At 45.3% G+C, this 15221-nt stretch overlaps 2 protein-coding genes and 1 pseudogene across 2 annotated transcripts in view; 2 read left to right on the forward strand and 1 right to left on the reverse strand.

Moving 5' to 3' along the window:
* Positions 1–421: 421 nt before the first annotated feature.
* LOC111733956 lies at positions 422–540 on the forward strand (annotated as a pseudogene).
* Positions 541–1213: 673 nt separating this feature from the next.
* CEBPD (CCAAT/enhancer binding protein delta) lies at positions 1214–2716 on the forward strand. Its single transcript, XM_011385370.2, has one exon. It carries the CDS (start codon positions 1498–1500, stop codon positions 2296–2298), a length of 801 nt encoding a protein of 266 aa, XP_011383672.1. The 5' UTR covers positions 1214–1497; the 3' UTR covers positions 2299–2716.
* Positions 2717–3720: 1004 nt separating this feature from the next.
* SPIDR (scaffolding protein involved in DNA repair) overlaps positions 3721–15221 on the reverse strand; it is a 435467-nt gene continuing 423966 nt past the window's right edge. Inside the window, 4 exon segments of the mRNA XM_023526085.1 lie at positions 3721–4256; positions 9434–9488; positions 9773–9895; positions 10927–11018. Coding sequence (XP_023381853.1) covers positions 4048–4256; positions 9434–9488; positions 9773–9895; positions 10927–11018 — 479 coding nt within the window. The 3' untranslated portion in view covers positions 3721–4047.

The raw sequence follows: 15221 nt of genomic DNA on the forward strand, positions 1-15221 counted from the left end.
TGGAATTGACTGCAGAAACTCTGGCAGCAGTTTGTGGAGCTTTTGGTGTTTGGACTCAACGTCTGTGAATGAGAAGCCTAAGCCAAGAACAGATGTGACCTGGAGGCCAGATTTGAATAGGTACAGTGATTTAATAAGTGGAATTGACCAGAAATGCCTGACCCAAATTGCAAGAAACTTAACGAACAAAGCCAATCTATACTGTCTCTTCATGTATTTTGCACTGTGAAGAACTCGCAACTTAATACTCGGTCAGATCTACTAGATATAAATCTTACCTTTCTCCTAAAGAAGACCCAACTGCTTTAGATTCAAACGCGCTTCTTTGTGGAATTTTGAACAGAAAAAAAAGTTTGGAAGTAAAAATAGGACAGAAGCAAGATGTCGCCACCAGATGGCAGTGCTTTAGCAGAAATGCCAGGTCTATGGCCATGCCACTCTGGACAAGCCTGATCCAGTCTGATCTCAGAAGCTAAGCAGGGTCAGGCCTGGTTAGTACTTGGATGGGTGACTACCTAGGAAGACCAGGTGCTATAGGCATAAAAAGTAAAAAAAATAAGGGATTGTAAGATGACAAAGTCCTTGCAATCTGCGAGGTCAACTAAGGGCTGCCTCCCCTAAAAAAAATAAGCCAGTGCGCAGGGAACATAGGCAGCGGGTTCCTCTGGCCCTTGGTGACTTGCAGGGTTCAGGAATGGCCCCCGGACCTGACCCCGCCTCCACGAGCTGGAGGCTATTACATTTAGGGTGGCCAGCGGCTTGGACAATGTGACGCCACTCTTCCATTCGCTGTCCTGTTAACCCTTCGGTTAAGAAGCACCAGCCGCGATGCTGAGCCTGCTGGACCCCAGGAACCCGAGGAGGATGCCTAAAACAGGCCCCTAATTCCCTGAAACGTGCGAGGCTCGCGGGCCCACGGCGAGCGACTGGGTGACAGCAGACTCCAGTGCGCCCGCCCCGCCGATCGGACCGGGTCTGCGTTTGGACAACGTTCCCGTGCTCAGTCCTCCCTGGAGTCGCCCGACCCTGCCTCCTTCCCCACCTTCCGACGACAGGAACCGGGCTGAAACGCACGCCCCATAGCCAAGTCCTAGTTTTGATTTCACTCCCGGCTCCGGAGAACGAAGAGGCCGCAAACCCCACAAATAAGGACAGGAAGCCGGGGCGGGGGGCGGGGGGACGGGGAGGGGAGGGGAGGGCTATTCCCAGCAGCACCGCTCGGACCGGGGGCGGAGGAGGAAGCGCGCGCCCGTTCCCCCCGCGCCCGGGCGTCGTGGGGAGCTCCCGGGTGTAGCAAGGAGCGGGGCAAGGAAAGGTTCGAGGGGCGGCTCCGGGACTGGGCCGGGGCTCCCAGGGCGCCGCCGCCCAGCGCTCCCCCTCCGCGCGGCCCTGGAGATGGGGCGGGGCCTGCGTGTCAGCCCCGGCTAGAAAAGGCGGCGGGCCGGGCCCAGCGCGGTGACAGCCACGTTCGAACCGAGAGCCCGGCCGGACGCCTCCATGAGCGCCGCCCTCTTCAGCCTGGACGGCCCGGCGCGCGGCGCGCCCTGGCCCGCGGAGCCCGCGCCCTTCTACGAGCCGGGCCGGGCAGGCAAGCCGGGCCGCGTGGCCGAGCCCGGAGGCTTGGCCGAGCCGGGAGCCTCTGCCCCCGCCATGTACGACGACGAGAGCGCCATCGACTTCAGCGCCTATATCGACTCCATGGCCGCCGTGCCTACTTTGGAGCTGTGCCACGACGAGCTCTTCGCAGACCTGTTCAACAGCAATCACAAGGCGGGCGCGCTGGAGCTGCTGCCTGGCAACGTCGCGCGCCCCCCGGGACAGGGTCCGGCCGCCCCACGACCGCTCAAGCGCGAGCCCGACTGGGGGGACAGCGACGCGCCCGGCTCGCTGCTGCCCGCGCAGGTGGCCGCTTGCGCGCAAACCGTGGTGAGCCTGGCGGCGGCCGCACAGCCCACGCCACCCACGTCGCCCGAGCCGCCGCGCTGCAGCCCGGGGCCGAGCCCCGCGCCAGGCCCGGCCCGAGACAAGGGCGCGGGCAAGAGGGGCCCGGACCGTGGCAGCCCGGAGTACCGGCAGCGGCGCGAACGCAACAACATCGCAGTGCGCAAGAGCCGCGACAAGGCCAAACGGCGCAACCAGGAGATGCAGCAGAAGCTGGTGGAGCTGTCGGCCGAGAACGAGAAGCTGCACCAGCGTGTGGAGCAGCTTACGCGGGACCTGGCCGGCCTCCGGCAGTTCTTCAAGCAGCTGCCCAGCCCGCCCTTCTTGCCGTCCTCGGGCGCAGCAGACTGCCGGTAACGCGCCGCCATGGGGCGGGGGACGGTGCGGGGAGACTCACCAACGACCGATACCTCAGAGCCGACGGACCCGGGGCGACGCGCGCCCTGCCCGGACGCCGCGACAGCCGCAGGGCGCCCGCCGCGGTTTCTTTGGGACGTGTGAGTAAAAAGAAGCTACAGCCTGGACTTAACGCCACTGAACTTCGAGAGAAGCGTTATGTCTTTTTCCCTTAAATTATTTTTATAATGGTAGCTTTTTCTACATCTTACACTTATTGATGCAGCTAAGGTACATTTGTTAAAAAAAAGAAAAGAAAAAACAAAAAACTTTTCAGACAAACCTTTGTATTGTAGATAAGAGGAAAAGACTGAGCATGCTCACTTTTTTATACTAATTTTTATAGTATTTGTAAGAATAAAGAAGCATTTTAAACCACCCCTGATTCCTGTATTTACAGTGTTTCCTGCCCACTGGGGGCCCCAGGATCCCACTGGGAAAGGGCACATTCCAGTATCAGGTGTGCAGCTTGGCACCTGGGAGGCGGTGCGGGGACCCAGGTATGACCCAACCCCATTCCCCGCCTCGGCGAGACGGGAAACCAAGCATCTTAGACGAGAGTCTGCTTTGCTTTTGAAACATGCCAGTCTTTATCTCCAAATGTTTTACGTAACTTACCTAAGATCAGCAAACCACGATTAAGCTCACGTTAACCTTGCGGCTTTCTGGTGGGAGGTGCTCCCCCAAAAGTACTCAGACTTGGGGAGGGAACTGGCCCAGCAGCTGATCTGGGGGCCCAAGGCAGAACAGCTGAAGAGCTCCCTAACTTTAATTGGTTTCTCAGGAGTAAGGGAGTAGAGGAGGGCTCGGATTATCCTAAAAGCATGTCTGAATCATCTTTGGCTTCCGTGGGATTTTGCTTTCACTTTCTTCAGTCTCATGCACAGCTTCAAGTAAATTTTTAAAGTGTATGAATACAAAATAGTCATGGAGATGAAAAGGACGGTCACAAAGCTACTTAAAACCAGCTATCTTGCAGTAATTGTAATGTTTCAAAGCTTAATCTGGACAAATAAATAAAGCCCTTTGCCTTTCCACCAATCAAAGTGGATACTAGATACCCTTTTCTTGATCTCAGCTAGTACATCTGTATTATGTAATTAACTGTGGCCTGTCATCATCGTATTGTTATAAGGGAAGAATGGTTTTATATTTAATTTAAAACTGCCAACAAAGCAAATGTTAACAATCCACTCCTCTTCAGTCCGTAATCTTGGCTCTATGCGCAGTATGATTAAACAGGCCTATCTAGAATGAGCTAGCTGTATCTCTGTTCAGTATAGCTATAATCATACTGGTTAACTTTACACTTTATGGGTAACAGTTTTACCTCTGACATAGTTCCCCAGAATATTTTACCAAAAATATTGAACCACAGAATGCTTAGGTTGGACATTTATTACAGGAAAACAGTAATATCACAATATAGGACGAAGGTTTAAGTTTTGTAAACCTTTAAAATTACAATTCAGTTTTTCCTGCTACTTTCATATTATTGCCTAAGATAAATGCAAAATGAAGACCTCAAGCTTATATGAGCTTTATTAACAGTTATGTTCTTAAGTTTGCAGAAAGGTAATAAAAATATATAACTACAAAAAATGTATTTTGATTTCTAATTTACAAAACCATTTAACATTTGCCCTAGAAAAATCTTGTTCCATTTCAAGGTCATAAAATACATTCACTTTGTCCGTAGTTAACAAATAACTACCAAAAACCACCACCACCACCCTTGCAGCACATTGCAAAGTTCACAGATTCCCATGGCAACCGATGACAATCTGAAAAGGCTTTTCCTGAACTCGGAAGCTCAATTTCCTCCAATCCAATGCAGCTAGTCGGATAGGTGGTTATGGACTGAACAAAACAATTTAACAACTCCACCTCCTTTCCAAGGACACTCTTCACTTCATAACTGTGCGGTGATAAAAGGCATGCTGGTTAAAGCAAAGAGAGTTAGCCCTGCATGTTCTTCTGTTCCCAACGATGCAACAGTGAAGAGCAGAGTAGAAGGCTGTTCCCCAGTCCATGACCTTCCACTCCTCAAACGGTTGAGAACATTGGTGAGGAAGAGGAATAAAAACGGCTGTGATAAAAGCCCTATTATGGCAAACGAACTGCTTTTTTTCTGATAACTGGATCCTGTTTGTATACAAGTACATTTAAAATATCTCTCATTGATGTTTGTTAGTGGATGCGATGATAGCGTCTCTCAGCTGGCTGTCCTAGGAGAGGAACTGAGGGTCGGGGTAAGACCTACAAAGGGATATGCCCTGTTCATCAGCTAGGAATGCTGGGGGCTGGGCATGCATCATGCTTGCAGCTGTCTCCCACTTCCTTTGGGATACTTACCCAATCCAGCAACACTTCTGATCAAAGGATTTCCTGGTACTTTGCCCCAAACTTCTCTCCTTGATAAGATACTACTTCTTGTAGAGTTACACTGAGCTAAACGCCTCTTTCTGTGTTGTAGAAAGCTGCTTCTTCACATTCTGTGTGATGAATGTCTTATGGTGATTGGTTAATCTTGGGCAAGTTTCATCTCTAGTTGAGAACACAGGGCACTGGACAGCAAGGGTACCAGATGACTAGCCAAGGAAGGTGTGGTGTGCCCTTCTGAATCTGTAGATCAGATCTCAACACTTTCTTCCTGGGGTCGGAATGGGGCTGAAAATGGAAGCTAAAACACATTGGGGTCAGGATGGGGCTGAAAATAGAAGCTAATACACGTTACACTTCTGGCCTTATTGGAGACTGAAGCCCTAGAAAGTAATGTGTTCTAGAAACTCCTTTGCTGCCACCCGCAGAATAATATAATGATATCTCTCACTCGTCTGTACAAAACCCTCAACATATATCTACAATAGCTCTGTTCAGTATGTATTAACTCACCGCTTTCATCTTTAATGTGACTTGACAAAGGAGATTGAGGCTGGCGTGGTCAGATAACATGGCCAAAGTGCTCCCATCCTGGGTCAGGGCTGGGCTCCATAACTGGCTTTTCATGAACAGAGTGTAGTGGACAGGACACTGAGTTACATCCCAAGCTTGGTCAGGAAAGGTGCCCAGGTGCTTCTGCCTGCCTTTCTTAGACCCAGACACGTGCTGTGAGGAAGTACAGACTATGTGATATCTGGCTAGAACCCAGAAGGTCCCAGCCAACAGGAGCACAGTGGCTAGCTGGGGACTAAAGGGCCTTCTGTGACTCCAGAGCAGCCTTTTGGCACCAGCATATGCTCACTGGAACAGAGACAAGCTGTCCTGGTAGACCCTTATCCAAACTGCGGGTCTATGGACAGAATAAGTATGGAAACCACTGAGCTTTGAGATGGTTTGTTTCGAAGCAATAAATATCAGGATGAATTGTGGGTGTGAACACCATTCTAATGCCAACTCACGATGCCACTTTCATTTTGCCATCTTTAAGACAGGCATGGTGCAGAATACCTAGCCTATGCAATACGATTTGTAAATAGCTTTGGTTCCTTAGTAAAAGGTTTAATGGAGTGATGGAAGAATGAGAGTTGCTGGTTGCTAGGTAAAGAGACGAAACTAAAAGTGTCTGACTGGACGGTGGTGGCTAAGGCCTTCCTGGGGCTGGGGCTCATATGTGACATAGACATCAACTTTATGGCCCGCTTCCTCAATTATTCATCGAGGGTATATTGTGAGCCCACAAAGGGCCTGACACTGAAGAGATGGCAGTGAACAAGACTGCCATCCTGAAGGGAAAGCACAGGGTGCTAGAGAGTGAGAGGTCACCACACAGGGCTGGGAAGATTGAGGTAGGACAGCTAGATACTTCTTTGTTGTCTCTTATCATTTTAGTTAGCCTTGCATATTTGCGTGTGTGTGAAATAGATGGCCCAGGCATTCCTTCAATTTTTTAAAAATGTAAGGTTTGGTAGCTTTAGTCTTTAATAATAACTATCATTCATAAAAGGAGAATAAATTATAAATATTTTATATTTGGCAGAAATTGACAGAGGTTAAAACAATTACACCCAGCAGCAAACTCATATGTACTATTCATATATGCACACGTATAAAATGTGTCTTTGTTTTTTAGAGACACAATATATTTTCCTTTCACTTTTCCTTTTCTGAAAGCTAAAGAAACAAACACCAAATTTCATATCATTGTAATGTTACCTTTGAAAAATGACATGTATAACGACAACCAATTCTATTGTTTTCACATCCGTAGTTAAACCACATTAATGTGAAGGCATAAAACTTAACACTTGTGTATCCTAACCGGAAGTAGCGCCTTTGATCCAGGGAATAGAGTTACAGTTCTCATAGAAAGTCTTAATGTGATTCTTTGGATTTGGGCAAATGTGCATTCTCACCTAAAAAACTGATAGAATCCAGATTAGGAAACTAACTCATGGCTGATATCTACACACAGATCCTTTTTATACTCATCTTCTATCAGCTCCTTTCCATCAGATGTAAAGCTCTAATATCTACTGTGAGTAAAGCTGGGGGTAAGGGTAAGGAGCTTATTAAAATGTACCTCAGGCTTGGAATTTACCCTAATTTTACCAGTGTCAACTCTGATAACAGAGCACCCACAAAGTTGGCACCTGAGGCTACCACAACTCAGTGCCCCTCACCCAATGCACACGCACACACTCTAGCACACACAGGTAGATGCACACACCCAAGCACACACATGAGTACACCCACCACACTCAAGTACGCACACATGTTAGCACACACACCCTTTTGAGCTCTTTATAAGTAGGGTTTTACCTATGGGAGCATTGTAGTTGAGAAGTTGAATGTGTGAGGGAAGATTTCTGCCACAGCTTCCTCCTGGTCTCTAGGTTCCTAAGGTAGGGTGGTCAAAGTCTGTCCGTCACTGAAGGCTTCATAGAGGAAGCACCAGGCTGCTCTTCTTGGGAGCCTGCAGGAACCCAGTGGGAGGTAGGGCCCTGCCAAGGCTGTCCGAGGAACTGCAGGGCAGGTCCTGTGCCTTTGTGCTGCATGGAAAAACAAGAGAGTTGTGCATCATCCCCAAGTGTTGTTGGGTTTAGTTGGGTTAGGCTGCAGATTTTGGTTCATTTTTCCATATGTTCTCTTTAAGCAGGAGTTTTACCAACACTTCCTCCAATATTTTCCACAGAAATATGTTCCCCGACAATCCAAAACAATTATCTTTAGTACTTGTTGAAAGTCCCCTGTCTTGGAAATCTTTTTTTTTTTCCTATGAAGTGTTGCACCAATGGATCCATCCCATAGCTTTTTAAACTATGTAAACAGATGATTTCTCCCATTAAGTTGAAAAAGTTGACCAAGTTCCCACCCAGAAAAAGTTAACCCAGAAATATTAAATTCTAAAGCTTCAGCACATGTAACACCAGAAATATTTTGTGGGCAATATTTTAGCCTTACCCAGCACTACGTCATTCTTTCTGCCTCCCCCTCTCCCCCAAGGACTGAGAGAGGAAGCAACAAGGAATCAGTCAACAAGTACCACTAATTCATCACACATTAAACACATAAACTTCAGTAAAAACAAACACACACAAGGGTCCCTGTCACTCATTCCCACACTCCCCAATCTGGGCTGGCTACTAACTCTGCTAGGTGGTCACTTGTGGGGATAACAATGGCTTTCCCTCTGTGGGATGTCTCTGCATCCAATAAAAGCAGTGGCTATAAGAGTCCTGCACTCTGTTTTCTCAGCAGTAAAATGTGGATTCTGCCCCCCTGGGATGTTACGGAGATAAAGCAGCATGTGAGAAAAGTAGTGAGCACAGTTCTTGGTCTATTGTAATTACTTACATTTTACTTTTAAATAATCAGGGAATACCTGTTTATAAACCGTTCTGCTGCTTAATCTAAACATCAGTCCCTACTGGCGGCAGCAGCAGCAGTCCCTTGTTTGGCACTTGGGTGAGGGGAAGCAGGGTGTCACCAAGTGCCTTAAAGAGACATGCCCAGGCCAGTGGGCTTTATCCCAGGGAGGGAGCCAGAAACTCTTTTTAGAGTCCACAAGTGAGTCTAACCTGAAATGAGAGCTGGGAACCACAGTCAGACAGCCGATCTTTAAAGATTCTGTTCATGGATTTATCCACATTCCAATTTAATCCAAACTCTGATAGCCGTGGTTTAGATGAAAGAGTGTAAATGGCTACTCCACATTCTGGTGCTGCCAGCCTCTCCTGAGGTGCAGGAGTGGGTGAGGAAGGAGAAGGCATGGGGCCAAAGAGAGCAGCCTCTACAGAATGGAGCAATCAGCCTCAAATTCTGGCTAGAATCAGAGCTGGAATTTGGCCATGAGAACCCATCAGAAAGTTCTGCAGATGACCAGCCTCCACATTCACCACAACTCTTTGAGCTGGTCCAAGTTGGCTACCTGGATGTGGACCCCAATAGTGGTCACAGATACCTTTTGTGACCTGGGGTGGGGGGCTGTGCCCTGGCACCACCCCAATAGTCAGTCCCCAGTGCCTTTCTCTGGGGTTCAGTAATTCCACAGGCCCCTTGTGGTGCTTTCAAATGACTTTGACAAGATAGAGGTGGCATCTCGAGAGTGTTCTGTCCTTGGCCCTCATTAGTAACACTCTTACTAATGAGGGCCAAATTTCATGAAGAAGAAAACTGTCTTTGGCCCATAAGTTACATATATTTAGGTGATGGTTTTCTTGGAGGAGTACACCATTTTACTAAGCCTCACTGCAGAAACTCTCAGGGTAGGCAAACCAGGTCTGAGAAATAATAATAAAGTTACTCAGACTCTGAAATATCCAGAAACTAAAAAAGTGTGTCTCTCAGATAATTTTGTTGTATTAATGCGAAACCATGGCAGTAGAACTTGAAATCTCAAGACTATCTTACCATAATCCAAAACCTCAATTCCAAAAGAGAAAGACCCTGTTAGCAGACATGGCATTCATCAGCAAATGACAACAGTAAGACTTGTCTAAGTCTCAGCATAGTCTAAACACTTAGCATGTACACAATTATACCTTGAAACTTTGTTATACTTGAAAGGTCATGGGACAGGGGTCTTTTCTGATGGATGATCTGCTAACTTAGGCCTTATAAGAACACACATCTGAGCCAGGCATCCTTGGACTTACCCCATCCTCACAGGCGGCAAACCTCGGGAGTGAAGAGATACTGCTCTGCACCAGCTGCAATAACAGTGGAATGGGCCATAGTAAGTGCTTGTGCTAAAAACACTCATGTCCTGAAAATTAATGTGTTAAATTTAAACCATGTATCTTCTGTTTAGTAGCTTCAATCTCAAAGCCTTAAGTCAGACGTGACTTTTTAAATTACAGACATGAAAAGACTCTTCCTGAGGGTGAGTCCGTCTCCCTTTTCCCAAGGAAAGAGCAATAGATACAACTCTCTCTCAGCCAGTGAGTTCGAGTGTCTCCATGAGGATGCACATGAGATCCTGTACCAGCTCTACCTTGACCCTCACTGTGCGCTGGAGTCGAGAGAGAGAGTCCAGGAAGACCTGCAGGTGCCTTCTGAGAAAAGGAGAGGTGACCAAACGAGAGCAGTCCCCACAGGAAAAGGTGCCTCTGTTGTTCAGAAACACACAAGGAAGACGAGACTTGAAAAGGCTTGGATTAAAAGTGTCTAGCAGTAGAGAGAAATTTTCCTAAATATGAATGATTTCTGGGAAAGAAGAGGGAGATTTACTTTCAGAAATCAAGTTCCTAAAATAGCCCAGGGAAGTCCTGGGCTCAGCCTGTTTGAGGGATAATGGTCAGCTTTCGCAGCTTCCAGCTAACAGCTTTGCGGGCAGGTAACCAAGAAAGGGCATTTAGACAGGGAAGCCTCATTCGAGCTGAGTTATAGTGGATGACAGCAAACATCCCATGAAGCAAAGTGAAGGCCTCTGCCAGGCAAGGGGAAGTCAGGGCTCCCAAACCTGCTTTAATCGTCAGTTTCTATGCACCTTCCTGCTACCAAGTCAACTTGTGATTCACATTCTTCTTGTCAATTAAATATGATCCCGTAATGACTTGTTTATACATAAGGCTGCCAAACCAGGAGGTATCAAGGAGACATTTGCCCTTTCTCCTTAAGAAGTAGAAAAGTAGTGAGTCCCTTTCTGTTATGTGACAAAATCAACTTGAGAGGCCAGAGAAATGACTCAGAGAACTGCATCTATACCCAGCCTAAGACCCCGTTCCCCTAGGGAGTGGGTGCAGTAACACTGGCAGGGAAGGGATGTCTGTTTATGTAGCTCTTCATTGGTCTCTGGAAAAATTTGAGCCCCTGAAAAGAACAAGCTGTACAGTTACCAAGTTTGTCTTATTTATTCATGTTTACTCTGAGTTTTTCTCTCTTCTCCTGACTAATAGTAAATGAGCTGAGGACAAAACCTGGCTCTTTTCTCTTTTAACATAGGAGGAGCTGCAAGGAGCAGCCAAAAGAAAAAAAAAGACACTGTGTACCATGGCCTCTTCCCTGCAGCTCAGCAGACTTGGTTTTCCACTTGGAGCATATGACTGCCTCCTGGCACAGGGGAAGCTGGCCTGAGGCAGTGGGGCAGTGGGGATCCTGGGACTAGGTTGCTGCTGCCCTAGGGTCTTTCAGGCTAGTCACTTACATGTCTTCTGGGCTCTATTCCAATCTCTCATTGCCACACAGGTCACACGTAGGCCATGAGAAAGCAGTGCTTTCATCCACACCATTCACAGTGCCTAGGCCCAAATGAAAGAAAAGCCAGAGTCTCAAAGGCAGTGTCTGCCCTCCTAACTTCTCTGTGCTCCTTAGGACATAGATGGCAACATGAAATGCCTCAGATTATTTTCTCATTTATGAGTTTATATAAATGTTCCTAAGATTTTTGTAATTTCCATTTATTATACAAAAATTACAAAAAATAAAAAGTTTTAAAACTTGCTCACATTACTACCTAATCAAGTATTTTCATTTTCCCTTGATCTTTTCTAGTCTTTTTCCACATGCACATGTATTGAAATCATTACGAGCAAACCATCAGTGCAATATCTCATTCTAGTTTTTAGGTTGCTGTATAGTTATCGCAAGAGTTGTTTTATCTATCTTACTGATATTCCATTTAGGGGAATGGACATTTAAGTCTCCAATGCTTTTAGTGGTGAGGCAATGGATATCTTTCTACATGAGGCCTTTTCTGTACAGAGATTAGGAAAAGAGTATGAGTATTAAAGACATAGAAACACCCTTTTAGAAGGTGTTTTCCCACAAGATTTTTCTGATTCACACTGTCGCCATCCATTCACAGAGTGCCAGTTTCATTGTGCTGCATGCTGACATCACTTTAAATATTTTCCTCCTTAATAGGTATAATGGAATTCCTTATCTTGGTTTCTACTTCTTGATAAGGAAAGAGAAATATTGCTTTGTTAATATCTCTTCTTATATGATTTCTCTGGTTTCCTTATTTATTTTTTACTCCAACATTTGTTTACTCAACAGACAGATATGTATACAATGCTATTTATGTGTAGCACTAGAAACATAAAGATGAATCCTACAGTCCCTACTCTCATGGACATTACTATCTGATTGGGGAAGCAGATAAATAAATAATGAGTAAAAAAATGAATTAGGGGAGGAAATATTTGCAAAACACATATCTGATCAAGGACATATCTGTTATCCAAAATATACAAAAAAACTCTTAAAACTCAACAATAAGAACACAAACAACCTGATTAAGATATGGGCCAAAGACCTTAACAGACACCTCACCAAAGAAGATATACTGGTGGCAAATAAGCATATGGAAAGATGCCCAACATCATAAATCCTCGGAGAAATACAACATCATATATCCTCAGGGGATTACAAAATACAAATTAAAACAACAATTAGATACCACTAAATACCTATTAGAATGGCCAAAATCCAGTCACTAACAACACCAAATGCTGGTGAGGATGTAAAGCAACAGAAACTCTTACTGAATACTAGTGGAAATGCAAAATGGTACTGCTACTTTGGAAGGTAGTTTGGTGGTTTCTTAGAAAACTAAACATAGTCTTATCATATGATCTAGCAGTCACACTCCTTGGTATTTACTCAAAATGAGTTGAAAACTTAGGTCTACACAAACACCTGTATGCAGATGTTTACAGCAGCTTTATTCATAATTGGCAAAACTTGGAAGCAACCAAGATGTCCTTCAATAGGTGAATGGATAAATAAACTGTGGTACATCCAGACAATGGAATATCATTCAGCACTAGATATGAGCTATCAAGCCATAAAAAGACATGGAGGAAACTTAAATGCATATTACATAGTTAAAGAAGCCAGTTTGAAAAAGCTATGATTCCCACTATATCACATTCTGGAAAAAGCAAGCTATACAAACAGTAAAAAGATCAGTGGTTGTTGAGTGTTAAGGAGAGAGAGATGAACGGGTGGAATACAGAGAATCTTTAGGTCAGTATGACTATAATGATAGATACATTTGTCTAAACCCAGAGAAAGTACAATACCAACAGTGAACCTTAATGTAAACCATGGACTTTGGGCAATTATGATGTGTCAGTGTAGGTTTATCTATTGTAACAAATGCACCACTCTGGCGGGTGATGTTGGTAATGGGGGAGGCTATGCATGTGTGGGCACAGGGCGTGTATGGGAAATCTCTGTACTTTCTGCTCGATTTTGCTGCAAACCTAAAACTACTCCGAAAATAGTCCATTAAAAATTAACATAAATGCTAAGTTGAGAAGTGGAAAATATCCCTCAGAGGTGTAGAAGAGAGGCCTTCTAGCCTAGCTTGAGGGTCAGGGACCTGCGGTGAGGCTGCAGGTGGAGAAGGGAGTACAGGCAGTCCCTGTACCCTGTGGTGGGGCTGGAGGCCAAGCAAGCATAAAGGAAAGGCAGGTGAAATGGCTGTGCAGTTGGCAGACTATGATTATGCAGGGTGCTGCTAGGGAGTTTTGTACTGATCTTGGAAGGAATGAGAAGCCATGAGGAATTTTACAGAGAGGATTGAGATGGTCTAATTTTCTTAGAATGTGAAGCATTATAGAATCATCTAGATACACTCTCAAATCACAGACCATCTTTTTTGAAAAGTGGTCTAATTAAGCATTTGAAAAAAATGTGACCTAAATTTCCAGAAAAATAGAAGAGTCATCTCTCCCACTCTTGGCAGTGAGGAAGAATTTCATTACCCATTCAAATAAGCATTAGAAAAACATTTATCTGTAGAGCATAAAACAGAATTATAAGAACTAAGTAAGTATGATTTATTAAAATGCATTCGTGTAATTCATACTTGAATGACATTTTAAAAATGAAAATAATAGATCTCAATTGTGAAAAGGCTGCCCCAGTTAATTTCATTGTCCTTGCAAATCTAATCAAGATCAAGTCAAAGGGATGAAAAATAAAGTCAATAAAGGCTTATAATATAGCCAGAAAGGAGTGTTGGCTAATTTGTAACAGGCAGAGGCATAAGTAAGGCTAAGGGGGACAAAGGAGTGGTTCCCATCCCATGGGCATGCATGCCCACCAACACAAAGGCCAGCTCACAGCACTACTTGGTAAGTGTCTGCTAAATGAATTAATAAAAAGAAGATTGCAACTAACCAAAGTTCCTTTTTGCCCTAGGATATCTTTGGCTGTTAATAGCATTTACATTTATATGGGATTAAGCAATTTCCATCCAACTAGGGCATGAGTTGAGGAAATGTATTTCATCTGGGATCCACGTACCATTGGAAATCCCTTCTGGCAACCCTAAATGAATTCCAAGGGTTGACTGGGAAATGTACTATTAAACTGTTAGACTCTAGAACATTCACTTAAATGAGCATCAGAAGTTAAAAAAACAATTTTTGTTAGAGTTTGATGAGTGTGACGCCACTGCTTGCTGCAATTTGCTATTAAAAGCCTTTACTTGTCTTATATACAGAAATCTCTTATAATTAGGTTTGAGAATGGTATATCACATATTTACTAAATCAGCTATTTAAAAAGTTTCTTTCAAAGGGTCCTGTAAGGAAGTGCTTCAGCCATTCCTTCCTTTCCAGCAGAGGAACAGAGCAGCCACATGCTCTGTCTGGTCAGTCTCGGGGTTTCTGGCACTGCAAGCCTGATTTACAATTTTCTTCACTGACTTTTAACTCTCTGCCACACCCTCCTCCCCACCCTGTTGCTTACTGAAAGAAGATGGGGCTCAAAAATTTTTACTTCTAGTTAGAGACTGAAACCTGGTTCGAAGACAGGACTTTGCCACCACTCTCCAAGGAGTGTGCTTGCTGCATCCATTCCCATGGTGGCAAGCAAGACCACCATCCACTAGCAAGCTATGTATAAAGAAGTGAGCAATGCAAGGCAGACAAAATCAATGCTGCAAAACTTTTTCATCCCGGAAAATAAACTGGAAAGGAGCCCCTGCACATTCTGGGAGCTGATGTCTGTGGAGTGAGAATAAGGCCTGGTGACTCAAGTGAAGTGAAATGGAGTGACCGCCATCCCTTCATGGAGGCTCCATTTCCCAGGAGTGCTTAAAGCCTTCTACCGGGGCAAATGCATAGATGTTGTTAGGTCTCAGTGAGTGACTGACTCACAGTGTCGTATTATGAATCTGTTCAAGCTCTGCTTGGGGAAAATGCTCGATGTTCTGCAAGGTCCAGACCACTGTTGGAGACCCTGATGCTCAGGTGATTTAGCTGCTGCTGAGAGCTGCCCAATTCCAAGCACTGATTTCCTGCAGATGGTGATAGCACCTGCTTGGTGCTATACTTGGGACAAGCTATCACTAGTCTTTCTGGGACAGGGATGGGCAAAGCAGGGCAAGGCTGAGGGGCTGTGAGGGGGTGTTTGTTGTTGTTATTTCACAGAGTAGAGAGGACTCTAGCCTCACGTTGAATTAATGGGGTCAGATTTGATGGAGG

This window comes from Pteropus vampyrus, unplaced genomic scaffold, assembly GCF_000151845.1.
Source record: "Pteropus vampyrus isolate Shadow unplaced genomic scaffold, Pvam_2.0 Scaffold702, whole genome shotgun sequence".
Taxonomy (NCBI): domain Eukaryota; kingdom Metazoa; phylum Chordata; class Mammalia; order Chiroptera; family Pteropodidae; genus Pteropus; species Pteropus vampyrus.

Excerpts from the sequence above, each read along its gene's own strand:
- CEBPD (XM_011385370.2), top strand. The coding sequence starts at position 1,498 with ATGAGCGCCGCCCTCTTCAGCCTGGACGGCCCGGCGCGCGGCGCGCCC.